The sequence below is a fragment of the Pogoniulus pusillus genome, chromosome 4, assembly GCF_015220805.1.
Source record: "Pogoniulus pusillus isolate bPogPus1 chromosome 4, bPogPus1.pri, whole genome shotgun sequence".
Lineage (NCBI taxonomy): Eukaryota > Metazoa > Chordata > Aves > Piciformes > Lybiidae > Pogoniulus > Pogoniulus pusillus.
The window spans coordinates 20,729,437-20,746,653 of record NC_087267.1 but is presented as its reverse complement, the minus strand read 5'-3'; the positions used below and the strand labels follow the sequence as shown (position 1 = coordinate 20,746,653).

The following is a 17,217-nucleotide window of genomic DNA, read 5'->3' as shown; positions in this document are numbered from 1 at the left end:
CTGTCCTCATAGCAGAGGTGTTCCAGCCCCCCTGATCATTTTCATGGCCCTCCTCTGGACCTGCTCCATCAGGTCCATGTCCTTCCTGTGTTGAGGTCTCCAGAGCTGGATGCAGTACTCCATGTGAGTTCTCACCAGCACAGAGAAAAGTGGCAGAATCCTCTCTCTCCATCTCTGGCCACAGTACTTCTGCTGCAGCCCAGGACGCCAATGGCCCTCTTGAGCTGCAAGCGCACGCTGTTGGCTCCTGTCTGGCTTCTCGTCCACCAGCACTTCTAAGTACTTTTCTGCAGGGCTGCTCTCAATTTCATCATTCCCCAGCCTGTATTGATGTCTCGGATTGCTCTGATGTAGATGCAGGACCTTAACTCTTTGCCTTACTGAACTGCCTGAGATTCTCCTCAGCCCACCTCTTCAGCGTGTCCAGGTCCCACTGGATGGCATCCTGTCATTAAGTTATTCATGTGACACACTTGCTAACGTGAAATGTTGAAAGAAAGCAGAACATTAACACAGTTTAAAAAAAAGTAAGAAATAATTAAAAACACTGTCACAGATAAATAATTTTGATTGATTTTGTATAAATACATTTCCAAGATTTACAAAATGCAGCAGGTTCAATGCTTGTTTCATGTCTTTCATTTTTTAAACACTAAAATGAAGCATTAATGCACTTTATTTAGTGGTGACTGTGATGCTGGAAAGACATCTGGGACAAATTATAGCCAAGATACTCCAAGTTCATAATTTTTGACATGTCACTGAGCAAACTCAGACAATAGGTTTAAAAGTCAACAACCTGAAGCTCACTCAGCTTTTATTCCCACCCTAAGCTCTTACTCCTGCTGCTTAAGTATGAGGATCACCTACATACCTCTGTAGATTGCATACATAAGTTACACTGAACATCCTTCAGATAAAGGTTGAGGAATTCAACACAAATACTTTGCTGAAACAAAGCAAGAGGCAAAAATCAACTTGTTTGTCTTTTATGATGGTAACAACATGATTCTTGCAATTGCCACAAGTATCACTTCAGGGTCATCATCTCTCAGAAAAGAGACATTCCAGTTCACTATCTCTGTAATCTCATCCTTTGTCACGGGGATGAATCTTGCTGCTGCTGCACAAACTTCAGTGCTTAGAGGTCAGAGTCAGTGTAGAGGACACTCTGAAGATTTGTGGAAGCATATTACTCAGCTGGTAAAACATTTCCTCAGAAATTGTCTGGAAAAAGAATAAAACAAAATACAGCAATAGTTTTGGGTTGGCTTTTTGATGTAGCTTAGAAGAATGAAGCTGCTCTAAAATTTGTTTCTTAACAGAAGTGCAATTTGTCAGAAAATGAAAAATATAATGCTCCAACTGTGCTCTAATTCAGACAGATCTAGAATCAGTTTGTGAATTTAGCTGACATAGCAGTTTTCAGTAGATATCCTGTAATTGACTATTTTGGCTCAGGACAGTGCTGCTTGCTATCTACAGGGCTCCTGTACTCTGAACTCCAGCATCAGATTTAACTTCAGTACTTGGTTTATTCTTAGCTTCCTCCTGGGTCAGCAGTTTACTACTTTGTCCAGAAATACAAGTCATTTCTTTCCTAACATAACACTGATTTTTATGTGACTTTCAGCAATGCTCTTTTAGAATAAATAAAACTTGAGTGCTGGGCACACTTGGAAAATTTCCTGTTTCTAAAGATCAGATAAAACTCCAAATTGAGCAATTTCAGAACCTTAATTGCGATGAACTTCAAGTACCTGGAGTTATTAAGGACTTTGTGGAAGCATGATTGAATTCACAGGCTCACAGGATATTAGAGGTTGGAAGAGACCCAAGGAGATCATCGAGTCCAACCCCCCTGCCAGAGCAGGACAATACTATCTACCACAGATCACAGAGGAACACATCCAGGCAGGCCTTGAAAGGCTCCAGAGGAGACTCCACAACCTCTCTGGGGAGCCTGTTCCAGTGCTCTGTGACCCCCACAGTAAAGAAGTTCCCCCTTGTGTTGAGGCAGAACCTGTTTTGCTGCAACTTGCACCCATTGCTCCTTGTCCTAGCCCAGGGAGCAGTGAGCAGAGCCTGTCCCCCACTCCTGGCCAGCCCTCAGATACTTATAAACATTTATCAAATCCCCTCTCTGTCTTCTCTTCTCCAGACTAAACAGCCTCAGGTCCCTCTGCCTCTCCTCATAAGCCATACCATCCAGTCCCCTCATCATCCTCATAGCCCTCTGCTGGACCCTCTCCAGCAGATCCCTGTCCCTCTTCAACTGGGGAGCCCAAAACTGAACACAGTATTCAAGATGAGGTCTCAGCAGGGCAGAGTAGAGGGGGAGGAGAACCTCCCTTGATCTGCTGGACACACTCCTCCTAATACACCCCAGGATCCCATTGGCCTTCTTGGCCACAAGGGCACATTGCTGTGTCATGGTTAACTTGGTATCCACCAGGACCCACAGGTCCCTCTCCACAGGGCTACTTTCCAGCAGATCACCTCCTAGTCGGTACTAGTGGAGTTTGTTATTCCTCCCCTCCAGACAGGCCTTCAAAGTCTCCATAGAAGGAGACTCCACAGCCTCTCTAGGGAGCCTGTTCCAGTGCTCTGTGACCCTCACAGTAAAGAAGTTCCACTTTGTGTTGAGGCGGATCCCTTTTTGCTGCATTTTACACCCATTGCTCCTTGTCCTATCCCAGGGAACAAGTGAGCAGAGCCTGTCCCCCATCTCCTGGCATTGGCAATTGAGTGCACTGCAACTTGGCAAGTCATTGGCCAGTATGACTTATGCAATACAAGGTTAGATCATTACTTCAAAGGAAATGGCAAAGAAGAATCTTAAAGGTGATGTATTCACAGTTTGTAAAGGTGAACTTTCCAGTTTGAAACATCAGCATCTTCAGAATGATATAAAAAAAAAAACAATAAATCATTCTTAGTCCTGCTTTATAGACAAGGAACCAAACCCACAGTAATTAATTTCAGCTCACAGAAAAGTAGACAGGCATAGCAGAGATTATGAAATTGAGACCTGCTGACATTTAACCTCTGGTTCCAACAGTCTCCTAGGCTGGAGGCAAACTTGTCTTAACATACCTGTGGTACCAAGAATTGCACAGTCCGAGAAATTCCTCCATCCCACGAGGCCATTTCCATCATGAAACCTAAAAAGCAGCATTTAAACCACATGCATTACTTCTCCAGTACAGTGCTAACAAGCAGTAAGGGAGTCGTCACATACAATTAGGATTTTAACTGCCTGAATGGGATGTGTCACATTTAAATCAGACTTGACCAACCTCCTAACTGAAGCTTGTTAAAACTGGAAAGTCTGTGGAGACAACCCAACAAGATTCTGCTCTGAAGAGCAGAATAATCATCAGTCCTATGGCACAACACAGAACTAGCCAGCAGAAGTGAGAGCTTTCTCCAGAGGTAAATGCTGTAAGTTCTTCCAATGTATTGCTCTCATTGAGAAACAGCTCTTTCCTTCATCTCTGATGTGAATGGGCTGCCCAGGGAGGTGGTGAGGTCACCATCTCTGGAGGTGTTGAAGAAAAGCCTGGATGAGGCACTTGGTGCCATGGTCTAGTTGATTGGCCAGGGCTAGGCGATAGGTTGGACTGGATGACCTCAGAGGTGTCTTCCAACCTGGTTGATTCTATGACTCCATCCATGTTGTTGAAGCCTCTTGCCAAAAGCACCCTGACTATCTGGCAGCAACCACCTGGAGCCCCTTACATGGAAAAAGCTCATAACTCATTTATGGCTCAGGTTACACCATGACATTGTTATGCTATCACTTCTTCACAAATGAACAACAAGGTCCACAAGCAAACAAAAACACTCAGAGAAGTATTTGTTTAATCAGAGTGACTATGTGGATGATATCCCATTGCAAATTACAAGCCACAACCAGAAAAAGTCCCTCACATAGGTGGTAGAGAGAACATGAACACTACTAGCATTTTGAATGATCAAGTAATTAAGTGCAACACACAAGATGGAGTAAGCAAAAATGCCACTTGGGAAGACAGAAAACCAAATCCAGTCATGATGACTTTCCAGTGAAGAGATGAATAAACTGGTCTTGGAAAAACGTGGGGAGTGCTCACTGTCTAAGGTAATCAAAATACCAAAGATCTTGGAAATTATACTATAGAGAACTCTCAATTCAAGAGAGATGTTGAGATGCTGGAACGTGTCCAGAGAAGGGTGACAAAGCTGGTGACAGGCCTGGAACACAAACCCTATGAGGAGAGGCTGAGAGAGCTGGGGGTGTGCAGCCTGCAGAAGAGGAGGCTCAGGGATGACCTCTTTGCTCTCCACAACTACCTGAAGGGAGGCTGTAGCCAGGTGGGGGTTGGTCTCTTCTGCCAGGCAGTCAGCAACAGAACAAGGGGACATAGTCTCAAGTTGTGCTGGGGGAGGTCTAGGCTGGATGTTAGGAGGAAGTTCTTCACAGAGAGAGTGACTGGCACTGGAATGGGCTGCCCAGGGAGGTGGTGGAGTCACTGTCCCTGGAGGTGTTGAAGCAAAGCCTGGATGAGGCACTTAGTGCCATGATCTAGTTGACTGGATAGGGCTGCGTGCTAGGTTGGCCTGGATGATCTTGGAGGTTTCTTCCAACCTGATTGATTCTATGATTACTCGCAATAGCAATAAAAGGCTTTTTCTTCTACCAACCATGTTTAAGTTGTAAAGATGCTTTGAAAGCATTTTTAATATCCAAGTGTCTGAGACTCTTTCCTGGCGTAATAGCTGAGAATTTCAAAATGAAAAAATATATATGTTTTACAAACAATAAATCATTGACAAGCACCTTTTTTTTTTTTTTTTTTTTTTTTGTAAATATGCACCCTGAGCTAAGAGTGGATGTCATCACTCTTAGCTCAGGGTGCATATGACATCACACCACCACCACCACAAAAACCCCATCTGAAGCATTCACTAACATACCTTTAACACACTTGAACACAAGCTCTGCCCTCTTCAAGCACCATGGAATCGTCATTTCCTAGAAATGAAGGAATGGAAAGCTTCAGTTCCCAATCACAAGACTAACAGACAAATAATAATTTTGCCATAGAACCCCATTTCCCCCAAAGGTATTTAAGCAGCACTACAGTATCACAGTATCACAGTATCACCAAGGTTGGAAGAGACCTCACAGATCATCAAGTCCAACCCTTTACCACAGTGCCCAAGGCTAGACCATGGCACCAAGTGCCACATCCAACCTTGCCTTGAACTGCCCCAGGGACGACGACTCCACCACCTCCCCAGGCAGCCCATTCCAGTGCCCAATGACTCTCTCAGTGAAGAACTTTCTCCTCACCTCGAGGCGAAATTTCCCCTGGCGCAGCCTGAGGCTGTGTCCTCTCGTTCTGGTGCTGGCCACCTGAGAGAAGAGAGCAACCTCCTCCTGGCCACAACCATCCCTCAGGTAGTTGTAGACAGCAATAAGGTCACCCCTGAGCCTCCTCTTCTCCAGGCTAAACAACCCCAGCTCCCTCAGCCTCTCCTCGTAGGGCTTGTGCTCGAGGCCTCTCACCAGCCTCGTCGCCCTTCTCTGGACACGCTCAAGCATCTCAGTGTCCTTCCTAAACTGGGGGGCCCAGAACTGAACGCAGTACTCGAGGTGTGGTCTGACCAGTGCAGAGTACAGGGGCAGAATGACCTCCCTGCTCCTGCTGACCACACCATTCCTGATGCAGGCCAGGATGCCACTGGCTCTCTTGGCTACCTGGGCACACTGCTGGCTCATGTTCAGGCGGGTATCAATCAGTATCCCCAGATCCCTCTCTGTCTGGCTGCTCTCCAGCCACTCCGACCCCAGCCTGTATCTCTGCATGGGGTTGTTGTGGCCAAAGTGCAGCACCCTGCACTTGGAGCTATTGAACCCCATCCCATTGGCCTCTGCCCATCTGTCCAGGCGGTCAAGGTCCCGCTGCAGAGCCCTTCTGCCTTCCAACTCAGTCACATCTGCCCCCAGCTTAGTGTCATCTGCAAACTTGCTGATGACTGACTCCATGCCCTCATCCAGATCATCTATGAAGATGTTAAAGAGGATGGGGCCCAGCACTGATCCCTGAGGGACACCACTAGTGACTGGCCGCCAGCTGGATGTGGCACCATTCACCACCACTCTCTGGGTCTGGCCCTCCAGCCAGTTCCTAACCCAGCACAGAGTGTTACCATCCAAGCCGCGGGCTGAACAGCTTAGCCAGCAGTTTGCTGTGGGGGACAGTGTCAAAGGCCTTGCTGAAGTCCAGATAGACCACATCCACAGGCCTCCCCACATCCACCAAGCGGGTCACCTGATCATAGAAGGAGATCAGGTTAGAAAGGCAGGATCTGCCCTTCCTAAACCCATGCTGGCTGGACCTGAGATCTTTGCCATCCCTCAGGTGCGCAGTTATTGGCCCCAAGAGAACCTGCTCCGTCAGTTTTCCTGGCACTGAGGTCAGGCTGACAGGTCTGTAATTCCCAGTTTCCTCCATCCGACCCTTTTTGTGGATGGGGACCACGTTGGCCATTTTCCAGTCTCCTGGGACCTCTCCGGATGCAGTTTTCACAGTATTGTATACCAGAGTGATGTCATCTATGCCAGTGCATCTCTCTCTAAGAATCACAGAATACTAAGGGTTGGAAAGAACCTCCGAAGATCATCCAGTCAACTCCCCCTGCCAGAGCAGGATCACCTACAGCAGGTCACAAAGGAATGCATCCAGGCAGGTGTGGAACTCTCTAGAGAAGATGACTCCACAACCTCTCTGGGCAGCCTGTGCCAGGGCTCTGGCATCCTCACAGTGAAAATGTTTTTCCTTATGCTCACACAGAACCTAGCTTGCCCCCATTGCCCCTTGTCCTATCATTGGGCATCCCTGAGCAGAGCCTGACTTTATCGTCCTGACACTGCTCTGAACATCAAGATGAATGAGGTCACCCCTTAGGCTCCTCTGCTCAAGCTCCAAGTCCCAGCTCCCTAGGCCTGTCATCACAGGGATCTCCCTGTCTTCGGCATCTTTGTTGCTCTGCACTGGATTCTCTCAAGCATTCTCTGAGGTCCTTCTTGAACTGAGGGGCCCAGAACTGGACAAAATATTCTGGATGTGGCCTCACCAAGGCAGAGTAGAGGGGGAGGAAAACCTCTCTCAATCTCTTAGCCACAGCCCTCCTAATCCACTAGGGATGCCACTGGCTTTCTTGGCCACAAGAGCAGCATGCTCAGTCATCCTTCTGTCCACCAGGACCCCCTGGTCCCTCTTCTCTTTGCTGCTCTCTAACAGCTCAGTCCCAAACCTCTACTGGTCCATGGGGTTGCTCTTTCTCAGATGCAAGAGCCTGCACTTGCCATCATTGGATTTCACCCAATTTCTCTTCATCCGACGCTGCAGCCTGTCCAGGTCTGGCTGAATGTCAGCACAGCCTTCAGGTGCGTCAACCACTCCTTACAGTCTGGTGTCCTCGGCAAACTTGCTAACAGTGCCCTCTGTGCCACTGATGAATAGTACTGGTCCCAGTATCAACCTCTGAGGGACTCCACTAGATACAGGGAAGAGCGCTAGCTCCAGCATTTTTAGGGATGACATGTTGTAATAGCTATTTCATTCCTGATTTTATACACTGGAGTCAGAACAGCAATCCGACAGTTGTTCTGAATGTGAACTTGTCTGATTTTTCCTTTCTGAAGTACCAAATTTCTCTCCTTTGATGAGAACAGAGGAATCTGCTTTGTGTTGCTCTCATCACAAGCTGGAATGTGTCCAGAGAAGGGCAACAAAGCTGGGGAGGGGCCTGGAACACAAATCCTATGAGGAGAGGCTGAGGGAGCTGGATTTGTTTAGCCTGGAGAAGAGGAGGCTCAGGGCTGACCTCATTGCTGTCTACAACTACCTAAAGGGACACTGTAGCCAGGTGGGGGGTGGCCTCTTCTCCCAGGCAACCAGCAATAGAACAAGGGGACACAGTCTCAAGTTGTGCCGAGGTAGGTATAGGTTGGATGTTAGGAGAAAGTTCTTCGCAGAGAGAGTGATTGGCATTGGAATGGGCTGCCCAGGGAGGTGGTGGAGGCACTGTCCCTTGAGGTCTTCAAGAAAAGCCTGCATGAGGCACTTAGTGCCATGGTCTAGTTGACTGGATAGGGCTGGGTGCTAGGTTGGACTGGATGATCTTGGAGGTCTCTTCCAACCTGCTTGATTCTATGATTCTATGAAAACAGAATTCCTCATTTTTTGATAATAAAATGCAATGTCTCCAGTGAGACTGATACACTCATTATTCATGGAATGGTTTTAGTTGGAAGGAACCTTAAGGATCATCTAGTTCTAATCCTCCTGGCATTAGCAGGGACACCTTCCACTACACCAAGTTGCTTAAGGCCTCATCCAACTTCTGGCCTCATCCATCTCTCTTCCAGCCATAAAAGAAGAAAACATTTGGCGAAAAGCACAGAGCAAACTCAACGCTGAATGCCTGTCACAGTGAAGCATGCAAACATCTCCTGCAGCTGTGCTCCTGGTTAACCACTTGACAAAAATGTTTTTATGTAGGTGGTAAATGTAGGTTCAAAAAAACTGGGGCTGCTGAAGGCACCAAGTTCAGGTTAACTTTCAGAAACCTGTTATTGACTTTTCCCTCAACAACAAGTTACACATTTGTGTGCTTCACATGAGGTCAGCCAGCTGCAAAGCACTGTAATAAGCAATGCTGCTAATGCAATTCACACTGTGCAGCCTGGGCTAAACATACAGTTCTCAGAGAGGTCACTTTCTGCTTACTCTGAGAACTTAATATGAAAGGTAAATTTGTTTTGCCAGAACCTTTTAAAGCATCCAGCACTAGACAAGAGGTAATTCTTCAGTTTCACACATCCAAATACCAACACACTCTCAAAGGATGTTGAACACCTGGTCTTGTGCTTTATTTGTATTGTGAAATAGAGGCATGCAAACAAAAGCTAAAACTAAGAAGGTTTAAAAATAAAAGCTCAATAAATTTATGAAAACACAGGAACTGGGACTCGGAAGTAAACCCAGGCTACTGCCCTGCAAGTTGTTTACTTGTATTTGTGCACAAAACCAGGTCTTCATATCAGAGATTAAAAATTTCAGATATAATACCATTCATTACTTAAGAGTCTACTTTTATGTGTGGAAGTATATCACAGAATCACAGAATTTCTTAGATTGGAAAAGCTCTTCAAGCTCATCGAGTCCAATCATCAGTTTCACACTGACAAGTCCTTGACTAATCCAAATCCCTCAGCACAACATCTAAGCACTAGGAATCGCTGTGGTTGCAAAGGACGACCAGGATCAGCCAGGCCAACCTTCATCCCAGCATCCTTTATCACCAGATCATAGCCTCAAGCTCCACATCCACTCACCTTTTAAACACCTCCAGGGATGGTGACTCCACCACCTCCCTGGGCAGCCTGTTCCAGTGCCTGACCACCTGCTCAGGAAAGAACTTCCTCCCAACATCCAACCTAAACCTCTCCTGACGCAACTTGAGACCATTTCCTCTTGTCCTATCATTAGTAATTTGAGAGAAGAGACCAGCTCCAGCCTCACTACAAACTCCTTTTAGGTAGTTGCAGAGGGCAATAAGGTCCCCTCTCAGCCTCCTCTTCTCCAGACTAAACAACCCCAGTTCCCTCAGCTGCTCCTCATAGGTCATGTTTGCCAGACCTCTCCTCAGCCTCATCGCCCTTCTCTGCACCTGCTCCAGCACCTCCTTTAAAAGCTTCAGCAGTGGGCATTTCTAACTTCTGCACTGCTTGCACTTTGACAATTAGATGCCCTGGTCTTGCAAAAAGTGGCCACTTCTAGGCTGTCTTCCAACCAAAAGAGTCACAGTTAGAGGTAATTCATTGGTGAGCCTGCATCTTGCTATGATAAATCAGCACTTTCCAAGATGGAAAGGCAGAACTGAAATTTACATGTGAAAAAAAATCCAAGGGTTACTAATTAGAAATCCAAACCAGACTATAGTTGTAAGAAAACCTATCAGCAACAACAGCATTAACTTCCTTTGCTAATGATGCTTACAGCCTTCTTACCTCCTAAGTAGGTGAGGCACACCTGGTACTACCTGCCCATTGCTTAGGGCCATGAGGATACTCAGAGGGCTGGAGCAGCTCTGCTGTGAGGACAGACTGAAAGAGTTGGGGCTGTTCAGTCTGGAGAAGAGGAGGCTCCCAGGTGACCTTCTTGTGGCCTTCCAGGATCTGAAGGGGGTCTACAAAAAAAGCTGGAGAGGGACTTTTCAGGCTCTCAGGAAGTGACAGAACTAGGGGGAATGGAGTGAAGCTGGAGATGGGGAGATTCAGACTGGAGGTGAGGAGGAAGTTCTTCAGCATTACAGTGGTGAGAGCCTGGCATGGGTTGCCCAGGGAGGTGGTTGAGGCCCCATGCCTGGAGGTGTTTAAGGCCAGGCTGCATGGGGCCCTTGCCAGCCTGATCTAGGGTAGGGTGTCCCTGCCCATGGCAGGGAGGTTGGAACTAGATGATCTTTGTGGTCCCTTCCAACCCTGACTGATTCTGTGATTCTCTCCCTGCCTCTCCACCCCCTTTTCTTCTCTGCTAATGCCTTGTGAGAAAGCAGAATCAATGATCTTACATCACTGTGCACTGTGAAGAGTTACAGTTGGGCATGAGACAAGCTCTACAGGAGCACCCCTGTGAACTGCAGAACACAAAAGCTCAGCACTGTAAGCAAGCAAACTTGTACTGACAAACAGCTTTAGCAATATGCTGCTACTAATGCTGAGCTGCTAATTTGGGGCACTTTGAGGAAGTGGACAGATATCATGGATGCAAGTGATTACAGAGTGATGAAGACAGCTGAGAGGAACGTGAAAATCTGCTGCTGATGTATAGGGCTGAGGTGAGAGTGGAGTTTTGGGATAGAAAACTTCCTAGGCAAGCAGCTAGTTCTGCTGCTCATAAAATTTGGCTTTAATTTTCTAGCTAACAACATATGAAACTGAGGATCTGGTGTCACTGTTGCATCAGTGACTCTGAAGGTACAGTTTCTAAGACACATATGTTGCCAGAAGACTTCCAGGCATGTAGCACCATAGAATGGATTGGGTTGGAAGGGACCTGCAAACGTCAGCTAGTGCAACCTTGCTGCAGTCAGCAGGAACATACTCCACTAGATCAGGTTCCTCAAAGCCTTATCAAGCCTGACCCTGAATATCTCCAGGGTTTGGGCCTCAACTACCTCCCTGGGCAACCCATTTGTGTTCCATCACCTTCATAGTGGAGAACTTGTTCCTAGCATCCAGTCTAAACCTACTCTTCCCTAATTCCAAACCATAGCTCTTCGTCCTATCACTACAGACCTTTGTAAACAGTCTCTCTCTTTCCTTCTTATAGGCCCCCTTCAGGTACTGGAAGGCTGCTGTTAGGTCTCCATGGAAACTTCTCCTTTCCAGAATGAACAACCACAGCTGCCTCAGCCTGTCCTCATAGTGGAGGTGTTCCAGCCGCCTTGGTAACACTCAAACCATCACACCCCTGATTATCTTTGTGATCCTCCTCTAGACCTATTCCATCAGGTTCTTCTTTTCTTGACACTTGTATAACTGTGCATTCATCTGGATGAAGGAAGTGAAGCACCCAAAATGAGGAGTGGGAATCAAAAACTAAAGATAAAAAAAAAAATCTAAGTACTTTAGCTGGCTGAAATGTTTTAACCAGTCCTGTTCCTCAATTTGGATCACTATATGCATAAGTGGCAGCAAAATGATATGGCTCGAGCATTCCATTTGGCTTAAACCAGCACAAAACATACCCTTTGCAAAAATCACTTCTGCAAGACCAAAGTAGACCTTTATGTTTACTTACTTCTGACATATCATGCACCAGTAGAAGAGGAATACTGATGGTAGTGATGTCATGTGTGCAGCAAACTTTGAGGATGTTCCTGAGTCCCATGATGGCTGGATCTCGAGCAGTTACATTCCCAGATCTTACATTATCATCCACACAGAGGTGGAAAGCAACGTGGATTTCAGACAGGTTTGAATGGCGTGTGATGTAGAATTCTCCTGCAGAAGAATATAAACCAAGAAGGCAGGATATCATCATAGTGATCCACACAGAGACCAGGCTGTTAGGCACTGTAAGGATAGAGTCAGTTCAAACAGGCAAATACAAACAGAAAGGTGTAGGCTGGAAGGAATCTCCAAAGGTCAGCTAGTCCAACCCTCCCTGCAGTCAGCAGGGGCATCCTCAACTACACCAGGTTGCCCAGAGCCCTGTCCAGTATCACCCTGAATATCTACAGGGATGGAGACTCAAACCACCTCTCCAGACAGACTTGTCCCAGTGTTCCACCACCCTCATAGTTAAGAACCTTCCACCTCCTTTCCACCTCTCCACCTTAACCCAGACTTTGCCTTACATTCAAGGTGAGTTTGGAGAATTGGCATGGGGGTTAGGAGGCAGACAGATTACACAGGCAGCAGGTTAGGCAGAGAAGGGAGGCAGCCAGAGCCAGAGAGCAACTCTGTTATCTCTATTTATGTTCTTGTTTTTATACATCTCAGCAAGCCTATAAGTGAAGTAGCCATCATCATTGTTTCCTTTTCACATCCTATCATCTAATTCTTCTCACCAAAATATTCTAGCTAGCTTCAAACTAGCACATTCTAACATCCAATCTAAATCTGCTCTTCTCTAGTTTGAAGCCATTGCCTTTTGTCCTATCACTACAGGCCCTTGTAAACAGTCTCTCTCTTTCCTTCTTGTAGTCCCCTTCAGGTACTGGAAGGCTGCTATTAGGTCTCCCCTGAGCCTTCTCTTCTCCAGGCTGAATAACCCCAGCTCCCTCAGCCTGCCATTGTAGCAGGGGTGTTCCAACCCTCTGATCATTTTGGTGGCCCTCCTCTGGGTGCCATGCAACAGATCAGAACAGTTACACACAGATAAAAAAATGGTTAGAAACCAACTGATCTAAAACCTCTTGGAATATCATTGTTTTACATTCCTCCTACACCCACTGCCCTGCTTTGATGGGTTTCACTGGCATCACAAACACCTGGTACAAGACACAACAGTGCCAGTACAGGCGGATATGATCTATATATAGCAGAAAAGCAAACACAGAGGAGGTGTAATACTCAAAATACACAAGGCAAGAACTGAACTGCAGACAGATGTAGGAGGCGGAAACACCAAAAATGGATGGGTTAAAATAAAGGATGCAAAAAGGCTGTGGAAAAAGATAGTGGGTTACCTAACAACTGAGATAAACACTGGAAGACAAAGGTATCAGTGATCATTAGAATTTGAAAAAAAATGATATTGATGGGAAAATTGGTTAGAGAGTTGCTTGCAAGAGGCTACCAAGGCTTCTTCTTGAGTGTACTTTAAGTCTTGGAGTGCATTTATCCAATGCAGAAAGAGTAAGAGGCAGGAAACGCAGGTTCCTTCTCTCCTTTCCACTGCAGTGGAAATGGCACTCACTTCAACAACAATCTTGTGAAAAGCTGGGCCAAAGAGCACAGCACTGAGTGGATCTGCCACATACACTACTATGCACCTGCTTCAGGGAAGACGGAGTGCTACAACGGTTTGCTGAATACCTCTAACCCTTTCCACTGCAGCCTGTACTAGAGCCAATAGAAAAGCAGCTATGCAATGCTCCTGCTGTTGCAGTGAACAGCTGGAACATCTTTCTTCACACCTATTGTCACTGATCCTTTAAGTTAAGATATTACCTTGGCACTGGGACAGCTGAAGAATGAATATGTACTCCTTTTTGATGACTGCTCAGGAGGTAGTAATGCCCAGCAATGATCATCTAAGAGCAGCAACACAAAAGCTACTGCAGTAAGATTCACCCAGATCGATCTGTTAAGAACCCTATGGCAGTTATGAAAGTGACTTTAAGAAACCCTGTTATTGAGCCATGGGTTGCATGGATTTAACTCCTCCCCCTTCCACCTGTGTATTTGCCTTCAAATTGCACTGCTCTCCTTACCAAAATAATCCCAACAAGTACTGAAGGTATTTCCTCTTTCAGAGAAATGGACTTGTACATGGTCAAACTTAAACAATACATCTGACATGCTTTGCTGTAGCACAGCAGTGACACATATACAATCAATCTGAAACACAAAATTAGTTGCTAGTACTTAAGTTTCACCTTCTCCCAAGATGCTCACTGTGATTTTTTCCCCCACTCTAAAATTCTGAGAAGAAATTTTAGCTGTAGAGAAGTTAAGTGATTTGCCCCAAAACACATGATGCAATGGCAAAGCTGGGAATAGAAACCAGATGTCCTGACACCCAGTTCTCTGTCTTAGCCACAAGAACATCCTTCTCTTCTGATTGAGGTCAGCTTGAGTTTAGTTTATAATTTATGTTTTGACTAGAGCTAAAAATGTGCATCTATAAAACATGATTTGCTTTAAGAAATGTGGGGGGGGGAATGCAACAGAACTCACCTGGCAAAATATTTGACTGGTTTCTTTCAGCATTCTTTAATTTATCTTCATTTCCACTGCTTTTGTTTTCTGTATGTAAACATGTAGCACAAATACTGAAAATAGAACCTATTATGCTCTAGCATCGAAGTTTGATGTACAGAGACAATATTCAGCTTGAATTTTTATCATAAATGACCATAAAACTTGCCAAAAATTAGAGAGATGGAGAGGAAGCGTTTCTGCTGTCTTCAACAGTGACTGAATCATAGACCCATAGAATCAACCAGGTTGGAAGAGACCTCCAAGATCATCCAGGCCAACTTAGCACCCAGCCCTACCCAGTCAACTAGACCATGGCACTGCCTCATCCACTCTTCTCTTGAACACCTCCAGGGACAGTGACTCCACCACCTCCCTGGGCAGCCCATTCCAATGACAAATCACTTTCTCTGGCAACAACTTCCTCCTAACATCCAGCCTAGACCTTCCTTCTCTCAAGACTGTGTCCCCTTGTTCTCTTGCTGGTTGCCTGGCAGAAGAGACCAACCCCCACCTGGCTACAGCCTCTCTTCAAGTAGTTGTAGACAGCAATGAGGTCCCCCTTGAGCCTCCTCTTCTCCAGGCTTCACACCCCCAGCTCCCTCAGCCTCTCCTCACAGGGCTGTGTTCCAGGCCCCTCACCAGCTTTGTCGCCCTTCTCGGGACATGTTCCTGCACCTCAACATCTCTCTTGAATTTAGCAGCCCAGAACTGGACGCAGTACTCAAGGTGTGGCCTGACCAGTGCTGAGTACAGGGGAAAGACAACCTCCTTCATCCTACTGGACTGAATCCTACCTCAAATCATAAGCTTCTTTAATGAATCATCCTATGACAGCTCTTCATTTGGACCAAAAAACCCTACAATACTGTTAAACATGATGCTAAATTTTCCAGATTGCCCCCTGTCCTCAAAACTACGTTGCCTTTAAAATAATACATTTAAAAGCTCTTGCTCTTAGAAGTAAATTTTTAAAGAGGCCTACATAAATCAGTATAAACACTACAGCAATATGTCATTTCCTAAGCAAATTTGTTTCTTGATGTACTCTCATTGACTCTATTTACATTACTGACACATTTAAAACACTTAAGCAGTTCTCTGTAAGAAAACCAAACTGTTCCATGATGTACAAGTACTGCCTTAACACCATGCAGTCAGAAAATGTCACAGCCAGTTGGAAATATAACTGCCAAGTAAACAAGAATTTTGATCAGCATTAAAAAGTATCCACAGTCAGTTTGTTACTCAGCTTTTAGAGTTCACTTCTAAGTGAAGGAAAAAGTTCTGCCACAATTTTTAAAGCTTTGCATTTAAATAGACATTTAAAAAGTGAAGTCAGATGAAGTCTGAGTGGCTACAAACAGTTCAAACTGTACAGAAAAGCATCGTGACCTACTTTCAAAGGACCTAAAGGTTTATACTTTGTTTTTTGTTGATTTCCCCTACACTGTTTGTCTGAGGGTTTTTTGTTTGTTTTGTTGTTTGTTTTTTCTGGTCAGGTATATCTGAAGAAGATATGTATCAGAAGAACTGTTGGAGTTCTCTTCCAACGAGGTTGATTCTATGATCTGTTATGGCAGCAAAGACATCATGTGAACATGCTGTCTGTGAAAAAAGATCACAGACTCTGTGAAAAGATCACTTCATGCAGGGTGCTCACTGTTTCTCAACATGTTTGCAGACTGCATTTTACAGATCAGGTAACAGAAGAGCAGTGAAATCAACTTGACTGCAACCATAAACATTCAGCTGACCACTATTCTATTTCAAGGAAAGTAATTTTGGTTGTCACTGACCATGGTGTCTTTTCGACTTACTGCTACGCTGTGCTCTGGCCTTAAGTACAACCTTCTGGACAATTTCGAGCTGTTCTTGAATTCCAGGAAAATGGAAATCTGTGCATTCTTGGCAAACAGTTGCAAAATCTAGGGGAAAAAAAGAGATAAAAATCCACATCATAAGGGTGTGCTTAGTAATATTACATAATTCTGCTTTACTGTTACAAAGGCAACTTCCCCAAAAGCAGACAAAGCCATGCTGTAATCCTCTTGAAATTCAAAAGGCAAGCTTGTGGCAGAGACAAAATCTTTTTTTTTTGAAAGAAATTAATTGCTTTGGGTGAAAAGAAAACATCTCTTGGGCATTGTTGCTGTTCAAATAAAACCATTCAGATTAAAAAATACCCCAAATAAGAGCAATGTGTGCATTAAATGTAATTGTGCTTTTAAAAATGATGTTGGATCGCTAAGAGTCCTTCAATCTGTGATACTTGATTAGAACATGCATAATAGATACTTCCAGCAGCAACAGCAGAATTCCAGTTTGGTTTGAAAAATAAGCATTATTGATGCAATTCATAAGTAGTGCATCTGGAAAGATGGAATTGCATAGAATCATAAAATCACTAAGTTGTTTAGCCAGGGCTGATCTCATTGCTGTCTACAACTACCTGAAGGGAGGCTGCAGCCAGGTGGGGGTTGGTCTCCTCTGCCGGGCAACCACCAATAGAACAAGGGGACACAGTCTCAAGTTGTGCGGGAGGAGGTCTAGGCTGGATGTTAGGAGGAAGTTGTTGCCAGAGTGATTGGCATTGGAATGGGCTGTCCAGGGAGGTGGTGGAGTTGCTGTGCCTGGAGGTGCTGAAGAAAAGCCTGGATGAGGCACTTAGTGCCATGGTCTAGAGGACTGGATAGGGCTGGGTGCTAGGTTGGACTGGATGACCTTGGAGG

At 45.4% G+C, this 17,217-nt stretch overlaps 1 protein-coding gene across 2 annotated transcripts in view; it reads right to left on the bottom strand.

The window, feature by feature from the left end:
- Nucleotides 1–561: 561 nt before the first annotated feature.
- Nucleotides 562–17,217, bottom strand: part of FERRY3 (FERRY endosomal RAB5 effector complex subunit 3) — a 30,954-nt gene continuing 14,298 nt past the window's right edge. The window contains exons 9-14 of one of the 2 annotated variants that reach the window (XM_064142342.1): nucleotides 16,285–16,413; nucleotides 14,465–14,533; nucleotides 11,859–12,061; nucleotides 4,960–5,017; nucleotides 3,097–3,164; nucleotides 562–1,227 (exon numbers count right to left, since the gene is read on the bottom strand). In XM_064142342.1, the coding sequence (XP_063998412.1) occupies nucleotides 1,135–1,227; nucleotides 3,097–3,164; nucleotides 4,960–5,017; nucleotides 11,859–12,061; nucleotides 14,465–14,533; nucleotides 16,285–16,413 (620 nt within the window). In that variant the 3' untranslated portion in view covers nucleotides 562–1,134. The remainder of the gene's footprint in view (nucleotides 1,228–3,096; nucleotides 3,165–4,959; nucleotides 5,018–11,858; nucleotides 12,062–14,464; nucleotides 14,534–16,284; nucleotides 16,414–17,217) is intronic. The other variant, XM_064142341.1, reaches the window with a different exon arrangement.